The sequence below is a fragment of the Protopterus annectens genome, chromosome 2.part0 (genome assembly GCF_019279795.1).
Source record: "Protopterus annectens isolate FY-2018-M chromosome 2.part0, PAN1.0, whole genome shotgun sequence".
Lineage (NCBI taxonomy): Eukaryota > Metazoa > Chordata > Ceratodontiformes > Protopteridae > Protopterus > Protopterus annectens.
In genome coordinates this window covers 845,392,780-845,405,566 of record NC_056728.1, presented here as the reverse complement: position 1 = coordinate 845,405,566, position 12,787 = coordinate 845,392,780, and the positions used below count along the sequence as shown (strand labels likewise).

The following is a 12,787-nucleotide window of genomic DNA, read 5'->3' as shown; positions in this document are numbered from 1 at the left end:
TTTATAAACATAAATGACTTTTATATTCTGTCAAATAAAGGACTCCTACTATTTTTAAAAGGTCACATAGGATCTTTTACAGCCACCTGAGCTACCACCAGCTCAAGTAGATGGTACCTTAGTTTAATGTCTCATCTGATTTTCAAGTACAAGGAGCAAGAACACTAGGTGTTGAACCCATGCAGCACAAGCTGCCAGTGTTAGCATGCACATAGCTGAGTATGCATGGCCAGGTGTGCTCATGTGGCAGGAAGCATTTAGCAGAGCTCAAGGAGCTGCCACTAAAGAAAATGGGTGCTCCACTAAGGGGGCTGTAGGCTACTCCACAAGACCAGCAAGCTGGACCACTACCTTCCACAAGACTCTAGCCACGGAGAAGGAATGGGTCAAATGGCTACTCAGGCAGGAACACGTCGAACATAGGGGTTTCACACACCAGAATGAATAAACTGATTGGGTACAAGTAGAACAGCCATTGGGCTGGTCCTGTGGGGAAAAATAAATGACCAGCCCAAAAAGAAGGCAACTCCACTGACACTTGAATTTAGTCCCTCCACTCAATGAAGTGCTGGCCTTGCGCTCCAAGTCAATACTGTATATCTGTAATAGATACAGAGCAACCTTTGAAGATGTTAAACGACATGATTATAACTGTACTGATGTCATTATTATTGAAGTAGTACAGCTGTGTAATGATCAGCTGGGTAGTTAAGATGATGGTTCAAACTAAATTTTAGGCACACAGTGGAGAAATTCCTTTTCTCAGTGATTTAGCAAACTTAGTATTGATTCTGTAATTAAAGGGGGTATAAGGTGCAAAGTCATCTGCATGGAGGTTGGAGAGGTAATTCATTACAACAGAAAAATGAAATTCAAATTCTACTTCTTTCACAAACAAATGGAATTTGACAGAAATAGAAGTTATGTTCTTACCATAACGTTCCATGTTAGTTGTCTTCTTCTCGCCTTCTTCTTGCTGGATGGGTTCGGAGCCGACCTCGGCTCCGACTCGGCCACTCTAAAAGCTCGAGAGTTGGTTCCACCGGCTCGAGGCTCCCCTTATATCCCACAATGCTAGGCAAGAGTTACCTCAGATCTCGTTTGTAAGCTAACCCCAGCTTATAACAGTAACAGTATAACTGTAAAACAGAATCCACCTCTAACAACAGGAAGAAAAAGGGTGACCTACATCCTGAACCAAGAAATATGCATAATAGCATATGACTAAGAAAGAGGTGGTAGAAAGAGAGGTCACGATCACAACTCCTCTAGGTCTGTCCAGGCCAGGGGGAAGGAGGGTGGGACGCAAGAAGAAGGCGAGAAGAAGACAACTAACATGGAGCGTTACGGTAAGAACATAACTTCTATATGTTAAGTTGTCTATCTCGCCTTCATTCTTGCTGGATGGGACCGTCCCTAGCACCTTGTCCCGGGTGGCCTAACGGAACAGACTCCTGAGAACAGTGGAACCAAAATTAGCTCTATGCCTAGAAGCTAAATCCAACTTATAATGAGAAATAAAAGTGTGAGGAGTAGCCCAAGTAGCCGCTGCACAAATGGTGTCAATAGGCAGTCTGTCTTGGAAGGCTAAAGAAGTAGCCAAAGCTCTGGTGGAATGGGCTTTAGGTTTATTAGGCAATTTTGTTGTCTAATTTCATATACCAGGAAATCAAAGATGTTAGCCATCTGGATAATGATACCTTTGAAACTGAAAGTCCCTTTCTGCTTTCCGCATAGGAGACAAACAGTTGATCAGATTTTCTGAATTGTTTCGTCCTATCCAAGTAGTACCTTAATTGACGATGAACATCCAGGCAGTGTAATTTTTGTTCAGACCTATTTGAATACTCTGGGAAAAAGACAGCGAGGTCAATGGTTTGATTCAGATTTGATGTTGAAACCACCTTAGGCAAAAAGGACGGGTTAGTTCGTAAGGAAACTCTGTCCTTATGGAACACAAGATAAGGAGAACGACAACTGAGTGCTTGAAGTTCTGAAATTCTTCTAGCTGATGTGATAGCCACCAGAAAGAGAGTTTTCCATGATAATAATTTCAAGGAACATGAAGCTGCAGGTTCGAAAGGGGAAAGAATCAAAGAAGCAAGAACTAAATTTAGGTCCCAAGGAGAAGGAGGATTTCTTATAGGAGGTCTGAGAAGAAAAACTCCTTTCAAAAAGGCTTTGCAAAGTTTGTGGGACATTAGGGCAGATTCAGAAATGCCCACATGGAAATTAGAAATAGCTGCCAATTGAACCTTAAGAGTAGATGGAGATGAACCTGCATGGAAGAGTTCAGCTAGAAAATCAAGGACTAGTTGGATGGAAGCGGTGAAAGGATCTATGTCCTTTCCTTGTGCCCAATATGAGAAGCGTTTCCACTTACTCAAATAAATCTTTCGAGTGGAAGATTTATGGGAAGCTATCAATATATCTCTAACAGAGTGAGATAATTGAGGAAGCCTGGCTACGGTTGGAACTGGAGGAACCAAGCAGTGAGGTTCAGAGAGGGGAGGGAGCGATGAAACTGACCCGACTGGTGGATCAAAAGATCTGGAACTAGGTCCAGATTCCACGGTCGCTCAAAAGAAATCGATGTAGAAAGGGGAACCACACTTGTCGAGGCCAGTAAGGAGCAATGAGGATCAATGAGGCCTTCTGAGCGATAGCTTTCTGTATTACTTGAGAGATCAGTGGGAAAGGAGGAAATGCATACAGAAGTCCCCGGGGCCAAACTTGGACTAGGCGTCCCTGCTGGGTTGGCCTGGTAAAGGGAATAGAGTGAAAAATTCTCTGCACTTGCTGTTTTGGGGAGTAGCAAAAAGATCGCAGCAAGGCTGACCCCACTTGAGAAAGATTTCTCTCACTACAGAGTCTTTCAGAGACCACTCGTGAGGCATGAGTATGGCTCTGCTCAACTTGTCCGCAATGTGATTGGACTTCCGGGGATGTGCGTTGCTATCAGAAAACGCTGAGAAGAAATCGCCCATTGCCACAGTCTGAGTGCTTCTCGACACAGGGGTATGATCTGGTTCCGCCTTGTTTGTTGATGTACCACACTACAGACATATTGTCTGTCTGGATTGCAATTGTTCCCAAGGGAAGAGAGTCTTGAAGGGCTTGCAACGCTAAAAGCACTGCTCTCATCTCCAGAACATTTATGTGCAAGTGGCATTCGTTTGGTTGCCATGTGCCCTGGACTGTCCTGCCCTGATAATGCCCCCCCCACCCGATCAGGGAGGCATCCATTGTCAGAGTAGCAACCGGAGGAGGTGGAACAAATGGTCTTCCCGACAGGAGCTGGGGGGAAGACATCCACCACATGAGATGCTTTTTGCACGCTTGCGTGATCATAATGGTGTGAGACATTGGAAGTTCCTGGTATGACCATTGGGTAAAAAGCATCCACTGAAGGATCCGCATGTGGTATCTGGCCAATGGAAGGAGAGGTATAGCCGCTGCCATGATTCCCAACACCTTTAGAACCAACCTGGCTTTGACTCTGTTGTTGTTGAGAAGAATTGACACCAATTTGTGAATGTCTGATATCCTTTGGTTCGTTAGCCTTGCAGACATGTTTATAGTATCTAAATTTGCGCCTATGTAGGTAATAGTACGACAAGGCGACAAAACAGACTTTTCGCAATTTATTGAAATACCCAGTTTTGACAAGCGAAAAGTATAATCTCTGGCCATCAGAAGGAGATGCTTGGTGGGAGCTGTGAGAAGCCAGTCGTCCAAATATGGAAACACCTGGAATCCTTGTCGTCTCAGGTGAGAAGCTACCACTGCCATGCATTTGGTAAACACCCGGGGGGCAGTGGTGAGACCAAAGGGCAGGGCCCTGAACTGAAAATGACTGGTTCCCAGCCTGAAGCGGAGGAATCTTCTGGAGCGTCTGTTCATCTTTATGTGATAGTACGCATCCCGAAGGTCTATAGAGCACATCCAGTTTCCTTTGCCCAAAAGGGGAAGGATGGATTGCAGCGTGACCATCCAAAATCTTGTTTTCTTGACTGATTTGTTCAAGACACTGAGATCCAAAATCGGTCTCCAGTCCATTGTTTTCTTTGGAACTAAAAAGAACCTTGAGTAGATTCCGGATCCTTGTTGGTCTGCTGGCACTGACTGAATTGCTCTTTTTGCAAGCAGTTTTGAAATTTCCAAAGCTGCTATATCCCTTTGAGCGGGTGGAACATCTGGAAGGGATTTTTTTGACTGATTTGGAAAACGAAGAAAGGGGATAGAATAGCCTTCGGAAATGATGGACTGTACCCATTTGTCTTGAGTCAGGGATAGCCAGGCTTCTGGGTACAGTGACAATCTTCCCCGACTGCCTCCGAAGATGGGCAGTCGGGCAACACCTCAGGGATGCTGAAAGGGCTTGTCAGGAAAGGCTTCCCGATTGCCCTGGTTCTGCGGACTCCCCCTGCCCCTAGGGCTCGTCTACCATTGTTATTCCCACCTCTGCCTCTGGCAGGAACACGACTCTGTCAGTCAGGCGAAGTCCCTTGAGATTGTTTACGGAACCACATCTTCCCACCCTTCTGGCCTTTGGGGTAAGGCCTAGAAGGAGTCGAAAAACGGACTCCGACGGCAGAAAGGGTCTTGCCATCAGTCTCGCACCTAGTCAGGGTTTCTTTCACTTGAGGACCAAAGAGATGATCCATCAAAGGGAGTTCGTGAAAGACGTCTTGAAAGGGTCCATAAAATTGCACAGCCGCATCCAGGCGTGCCTACGTAAGGCTACACCTGTCCCTGCGGCTCTGCTCGCTCCATCGGCCGCATAAGAGAGGAGGCGCATGGAGGAGTTAGATATGGAATTAAGGGTAGCCAGCTGCGTGTTCATTTTATCTTGGAAACCCGCAGCTGTAGGATCCTTTAACATTTCACTCGCTTCCTTGATCAAGTCCCTTTGAAGACGAGTGAAATGGCACAGGTAATTCAGCGAACGCATGGTAAATGTCGCTGAGGAGAACATCTGCTTCCCGTACCTATCCATGGACCTAGATTCCTTGTTAGGTGGATGGACAGGCACTGAAGGATCAGCCAGTTCCTTCTTTGTGGCAGCAGCTACCACCATAGCATCCACAGAAACTCCTTTTGATAAAAATTGCTTGTCTGATGGAGCTGTGATGAATTTAGAGGGTCTCCTGGGAGTGGGGTCCACTGAATCAGGAGCCGTCCATGCCTTCTTAGCAACCACCTGCATGAGGGGGTTGAAGGGGGGGACACCCAGGAGGTGGAAGGACGAGAGCCAAACGCCTCAAGATACACAGATTCGTCCTCCGAAGGGTTGAGGGCTGGCCAATTTCCCCTCTGTTTCAGGATCTCCAGAATGTCTGCAAATGAGACATCTTCAGAAGGGGAACGGGGGGAACCCTCAGAATCATCCAGATCTGTGTCTGACGTGATAGACTCAGGTGAGTCAATGTGCTTCCTCTTGCACTTCCTCTTCCGAGGGGGCTCTTCTGCCAAATCAGGAGAGGCCTCGGAAGAGGATGAAATCCCCACAGGGGTTCCCTGCGGAGCTGGCGCTCTGCGGTCGGGATGAGAGAGTGAGTCGACTTACCCTGAGGCAGCATCGAGGGAGGGGCTGGCGGAGCCGACTGTGGAGTAGAGCCAGGCTCTAACACACTCCGCATGACCTCGAATGCACCCCTGTCAGGCAGAGCCAGAGGTCCCCGCTCCGAGGAGCTAAGAACCCCCCTCGGCACCGACAGTGATGGCTCCGAGGCCGATGTCGGAGCCGAACTCACCAGCGCCGAAGCACCGAGAGGGAGAGGGGGGTCGGACAAGGGTCCGATGCCACTCACCCCCTCGGAGCCGACGAGGGAAGTCCGGCGCCGAGATTCCTCCAAAGAAGAAAACGGAGCCGGCAGCGGGCGAAGACAATTGTCTCGGCTCGAAGTAACTCAGTCTCGGTTCCGACACGACCCGGCTCGAACTCAAAAGTGTCGATGGAGGAAAGTGTTGATGGTGCGGGGCAGGCACCGACTGATGAGTCGGGCTCTGAAGCATCTGGGCTAGTGCCTCGGACTTAAGTAGTCGACTCACCACTCTCTGAAGGTCATGATCGGACAGCCTCGATGACCTAGAGGAATGAGACCTTTGGCTCCGTTCAGACAGCAGGGGAGATCCTGGAGCCGAATGAACGGAGCCAAGAGAAGGTGACCTAGACCTCTTTCTAGTTGTCGGCTCCGAAGATCTTGTCGGAGCCGACACGGGTACCTCGATAACCTCGGCTCCGGCCGGAGCCGAGGCCACAGAAACTGTGGACTGAGACTTATCGGCTCCAGCCGGAGCCGATAAAGGTAAAGGTTGAACAACCTGAGGTCTCGGCTCAGAAGCCGGAGCCGAAGACCTCGATGCCTTAGAGGGCTTCCCTGTTGACACTGACAGGGAATCCTCTGGCTTCAACAAGCCTCTCAGAATCAACTTGTTTTTTCTTTCCTGCAGGACCCTGGGGCTGAAGCCATGGCACACAGCACAGGAGTCCTGCAGGTGCAAACCCAGACAATAGACACAAGAAGTGTGAGCGTCTGTCAGAGACATTTTCTGACAGCACACATCACACTTCTTGAATCCGGAGACCTTTGCTTCTTTTGACATATCCCTAACTGACAGGTGTACACAAACACACACCCAAACACACAAGTTATACCCTGTCAGTAAAAATAATAATTTTAGTAGAAATACTAAAAATTAAGTACCAAAAAATTAAAGTAAAACTACACAAACACTCCCTAGGGAAGGGAAGGCCAAAGGCCCAAAGGGAGAATCAACAGTTCTTTTAATAAAGAAACGGGAAATATTAGGGTCGGGGATAAGTTCTATGATCTACACTAATCTAGGAAGAATTTAACTTAAAAAGGGGAAAAAAGAGTAACTTTTAGAAGAAAAAGCTAACACTCACCAGGAACCGGTAGAAGCAACCAACCTCGAAGCTGTAGCGGCAAACGAGATCTGGGGTAACTCTCGCCTAGCATTGTGGGATATAAGGGGAGCCTCGAGCCGGTGGAACCAACTCTCGAGCTTTTAGAGTGGCCGAGTCGGAGCCGAGGTCGGCTCCGAACCCATCCAGCAAGAATGAAGGCGAGATAGACAACTTAACATCCACTGTTAAACAGGTAATCTGGACTCCTTTAATACTAATCTTGCTTGTAGGCACTATTGCTTAAAGAGGTTGTGCCTGTTACTTTTCATCACCTTTGAGACCAAATTATTTTTACTTCTATAGTTTTTATGCCTTGCTCTTCAAAGTGTCCCTCTCTATCTATCCGAGCTAAAAGCTGCATGGACTTTGAAGAGTGAAAACTTTTGTGTTGGGGTCAGAAGGTTTTATTGCAAACTCCTTCCAGTTTGGAAAAAAGTGACAATCTGTGTTTCTTTTCCAGAATATGTGCATGAGAGAAGAGTAGCTAGGGTAAGATGAAGGGGGCAGCCTTCCCAGTAATGTGTTAGGGGATGTGATCGACAAATTTATTTTCTTTAAATTTTTTTTTTTAATTTAGTGGGCCAGTAGAGAGTGTGAGGGCATTAGGACCTGGCACTCCTATTTAGAGAAGGGAGTAGCACCAGAGGTGAGAAGGCACCTTTTTTGCTTTCATAGAGCATGAAGGCATATAGTTTTAGGAACTGATGCTCTTCGTTAGAAAAGGGGTGCCACACTGGGGAGAGGAACAGTGAGCAAAATGAGCCAGATTTCTCTGTTGTATGTGTTTATGTATACATATGTGTACATGTGTGTATATATACATATATGTGTGTAAAATCTAACATGTAATGTGTCATACACAGAAAATACATTTTCAAAACCCGATTTTCATTAAGGAGGCAAGCTCCACTTCACTCCCACACCATCTTACTTATATATACCTATTCCACGATCACTCACCTCCAAAAGAAACACAAAACACCAATCACAGTAAATCACTGTTGCCCATATTTTAGTTTCTACATGGTTGTGTGACTGTGGAGTTAGTATATTTAAGTAAGGGGGTGTGAGGGGCTTGAGCCCAGCAAAAACAGGTTTTGGAAGTGTATTTTTCATTTCTGACATGTTAGATTAAATGTGTTCTGGACTAAATGTGTTTTAAATAAAGTTTTGATATAAATTTATTTAGATGAAATTGTATTTGATAAATCTACATAAACCCATATGTATCCCATATATGTCCATTGTGTTTGGTCATGTGTTCCATTGGTCATCAGAGAGAAGTACAGGGTTGTTTATTCAAATGTTCATTTATTGAATGGATGTTTATCATACGTGTGCTTCACTGTAACAGGTAAGTGGGATATACATTAGAAATGTGTATGTCTTTGTCTGTGCACAAATGTTTGTGGGTTAGGGTTATAGTAATGGTTAGGGAAGGGGATAGATTTAGTGTGTATGTGTGTGTGTGTGTGTGTGTGTGTGTGTGTGTGTGTGTGTGTGTGTGTGTGTGTGTGTGTGTGTGTGTGTGTGTGTAAGATTGTGTTTGCTTTAGGGTTATGGTTACATAAAGAGAGAGTTTTAGTGGTGTATGTATATGTGTTAATGTGCCTGTGTCTGTCTCTGATACTGTCTTGTTTTGTGATAGTGTTACAATGCTTTTTTTAAGATAAGGTCCAGGGTTAGGGTTAGCACACATTACTAAAGTTTGCAGGGGTCAAAGACAATTATTTTTTGCCCATATTATGTCATCCTTGGAGGAGTTAAAATGCTGCTCAATGCTAGGCTCATACTTCTCTGGAACATACAGTCTGAGAGCTCCATCATGTCTTCTCTTCATATAGTTCAGGGAGGTACATCTTAAGTCATTGACATTGTCATCCACACATACTGTGATAGATTCATACCAGTACTTGTTCAAGGACTTGGGTGCTTATGTCATCTGATGGATCCTTGCACCAGACAAGCAAGTAACCACCACTCTTTCCTTGCTCAGCCTGGCAAGAAGTACATCTGTATGTCTTACAGTATAGTCACCTATAACTAGGATGTTTGACTGGGTAGATGGATGTATTATGGGCTCAGCTTCAGTGACTTTGGGACTCTTTGTGCTGGGTGAGGAAGTAGGCTTAACTAGCTGAATGTCCATTGTGCCTGTATTGCATTTTGGAGGCCTTTGAGGTTTATGCAAGTTAATCTTTCGAACCTCAGTATATAATGGATTATGTTGTGATACACACTGTGTTATGCTGTTTTACATATGTACATCTCTCTCAGTCTCTCTCACATACACTGTACTATGCTGTTTGAGTAATAGCCAAAATAGTTTATTTGGTAAAGGTCAGAAATCTTTGTAGTGACCCTATAGGTTGTGGACCAACATAAATTCGTCAAGGGCTGGATGACAAGCAGCCATTGCTTCCCTAGTACTCCACAACATTTGGCTTCTCAAGAGGTTCTTCATAACTCAGCTGTTTAGTGAGTAGTTCAAGCACAGTTCTCTACTAGTAATTATTTATTAATTTGTTTATTTGCTTGTTTACTAACTGGTAAAGAGACAAGTCTTGGAGCTTTTTCAGCTACAGTCAAGGCCAAAGGCAGAAAAAACAAATATGACATCATAACAGCATAACTGCAGAATGCATATTATAACCCTCTTCAACAGAACTAACAATAAGGCCACCACAATTTCTAGGTTGGAAAGCATGCTATAGTCAGACTTAACAGCAGGATGAAAATTGCTTATGTTGAGAAGCAAAAAGTTTACCAAATTAAGATTAGGATATACCAGAAAGACATAATAAATACAAATATTAGGGACAAATCAACTGGCACTGACAGTGGCAAAAACAGCATTAGGAAAATTAGGGCACAATTTTCTATCCTGCCCACTGGATCATAAAACAGATACCCATTCCATTCCCATTTTATATTTAAACTTCACGATAAACTTCTGTATATTTTTTATTTTGAAATGAAAACTTATATTCTAAGCAAGCTCAGAAAAGATATATGCCATGAACTTCTAATTAATTAACCATTGTCCCTAAAGTGACAATCATAGTAATCAGAAGGATACTTCTTCAACATAATTTTAAATTCGTTATGTGTAGCTCAATTCAAGTTTGCCAAGTTACTATTCCTACTGGTAGGGAATATCTCACAGCAGGCCCTTTCCACATCTGCTAGGCTGGATAGTGGTCTTGGTAACATGCTTTGCTCAGAGGGTCTCAGTGGGTAGTGCTGGATGTTAGTTTCTAGCCTCACAGTTAGAGGAGGCCAAGGCTTCATGTATGTCAGCTTTAAGACAGATGTATTTAGCATCAGCATGGGCATAAGTAAAGCAAAGACAGTGATACCTCCTAATGAATGAGACCGAAATAGCATATGCATTTCTTTCTATCATGACTCATGTCAATAGTCTAGATTACAGGTACAGAACAGGATAACATTTGGCACAGGCACTATTTATCATTCATATTAATCTCTAGGTAATATTTGCTGTCCTGCATCAAAACTCATTTCAGCCTTTTTTTACCTAGTCTGTAGAGCATAAGTGAATTGTTTATCACCTGAGTGTACCCATCAAGACATAAAAATTAAAAGATCATGGGCATTCAGAAGCCATGTAGCTAAAACATGGATATGTCCGTAAGGGATCATTTGCGTATGTCCCATAGGCCACCAATACAGGAGGTTTAAGGTATTACACAGTGAAGAGTCTAGCTTGTCTGGGTTTTTCTTGCAGTTTTTAACTGAATAGTTTTCTGTGTGACATTTTTAAACTTTGCTTGGATGTTGTTTAGGATATTTTGCAGGCACTTTAATGTTTAAGGACACGAGGCTTTATTTTACTTCCTGCAATCATACAGTATAAGCAAACAATTTACTTATATGCTGTACTGACAAGGTCAAAAAAGTCTGAAACTTGACATGTCTACAGCTAGTAGGGTGTGGCTTTATTGGTTAGAATGTACCCATCAACACTTAAAAAGTAAAAAATTATGGATATTCAGAAACTATGAAGCTAAAACATGGATATGTCCTTGAAGGAGTCATTTTCATGCATCCCATGGGCCTCCACTACAGGATGTTTAAGGTATAACACAGTGAGGACTCTAGTTTGGCTGGGTCTTTCTTGCAGATAAAGCTTTATGGTACTGCACCAGTGATCTAATGATGAAAAACTACCCATGGCACTAGATGATATAGCTGTGACTCTGTAAACAACCACTTTATTTTTCCATAAATAAAGAAAATGATTCATTGCCATGGCTCACCTTCTGTAGTCTCCCTCAATGCATACAAATCAACTTAAGTGCATACTTACTTTATACAAACCTGCAGTATAACCTTCTTCCCCAGTCCTATTTTATGCAGTGCATATACTGACAAATATGCAAACCTTTTTCTCTTATTCCTATGAAACTTCAAATAATCATAACTTCATTATTTCTTAACATTTTGAGTCAAAATTATAGGGAGAAATGAGAGGTTATGGCAGGCTCGAACTACTCTAGATATGTGAAAGGTTTTCATGAACAGGGTATTGGATGAATGGAACAGACTACTGGAATTTGTAATGAAGAAGGAACTCAAAGATGCATTTAGAATTCATGTCTATTCAGGAGAACAGTACACACGGAAGGTGGTAAGGAAGGGAATGAAGAAATCCAGAATGTTCTGTGCATTAAAAGAACATACTAGAAAGGGAGAAGGTGATGCTGATCAACAAGTGAAATAAGAATGTTGTTTTGTGAACAGTATTTGCATTATGTGTAATATTTTATGTCCCAGCAAACCCAAGGTGATTGTTCATGTGTCAAGTTTTTTTACTTTAATCATATCACACTCTCTTGCATTTTCTAAAGTGCCTGACTTTTGTAAAGGACTTAATGTGTCTTAAATTTACTGACACAACATCCAAGTATATTATATATCGCAGCACATCAGTCGGATATGTTTTAAATACACAAGAATATTTTCAGTTATGCCATGTACAACTAAGATGCTGCTAGTAGAGAACACCATGCATTTTGCAATATTGTCTTTCTATATTGTAAATGTATAACATTTCATATAAACTGCTGTATAGCCTGTAGGTATCTTGTTCTTATTACAGATAATGCCCTTTTCTTCATGCTTGGCAGTTTTTCAGGACTGGTTACATTGACATTTTTTAATATCAGTACTTTTTCATTTACAACACATAAACTCACTGCAATTAAAATAAGAATGACACACAAAGGGTATAATAAATCATTATGAAGCACCTGTTTGTGACATTATGTACATATTTCATGTATTTTCAGAACAATGTATAGGTATTCCCACATAAAACCTAATAAGCTCTAAGATGCAGACATAAGGTATTCTCCTATATATTGGCTTACCTATGTCACTTGTGAATAATGTTCTAGCTTATTTAAAACATTTAAGTAAATATAACTTGAATCTGATAGATGATCTTCAGCAAATTGCAAAGAGAAAAAATACTTACTGTTGTAATATGCGTAGGATTGAAAAGGCTGCTTGGCGTAGGCTGGCTTAACTTTCTAAAAAAGTTTACATGCTTCTTCATTTTTTCATTTACCCTAAAAAATATAATGTCTAATAAATAGAAATCAATGATAATAAAGTCACTGTTTACTACATATTTTTTTATCATTAAACAGCCTCATACATACTGGACAAAACCTGACCTGTAGGACAGTAACCGTATCCTTTGTATCACCTCAGTATACTAGCAATGCATTTACTTGTTATCTTGTTATCAAGTTTCTTTTGCAATATGTTTATTAGCTCAAACCAAGACAGACGCTATCCTTACAAGATGAATACTGAATGATGTAA

At 42.7% G+C, this 12,787-nt stretch overlaps 1 protein-coding gene across 1 annotated transcript in view; it reads right to left on the bottom strand.

Moving 5' to 3' along the window:
- Positions 1–12,787, bottom strand: part of CDKL2 (cyclin dependent kinase like 2) — a 2,041,037-nt gene that overhangs the window by 54,483 nt on the left and 1,973,767 nt on the right. Inside the window, exon 10 of the mRNA XM_044060356.1 lies at positions 12,435–12,528. Coding sequence (XP_043916291.1) covers positions 12,435–12,528 — 94 coding nt within the window. The remainder of the gene's footprint in view (positions 1–12,434; positions 12,529–12,787) is intronic.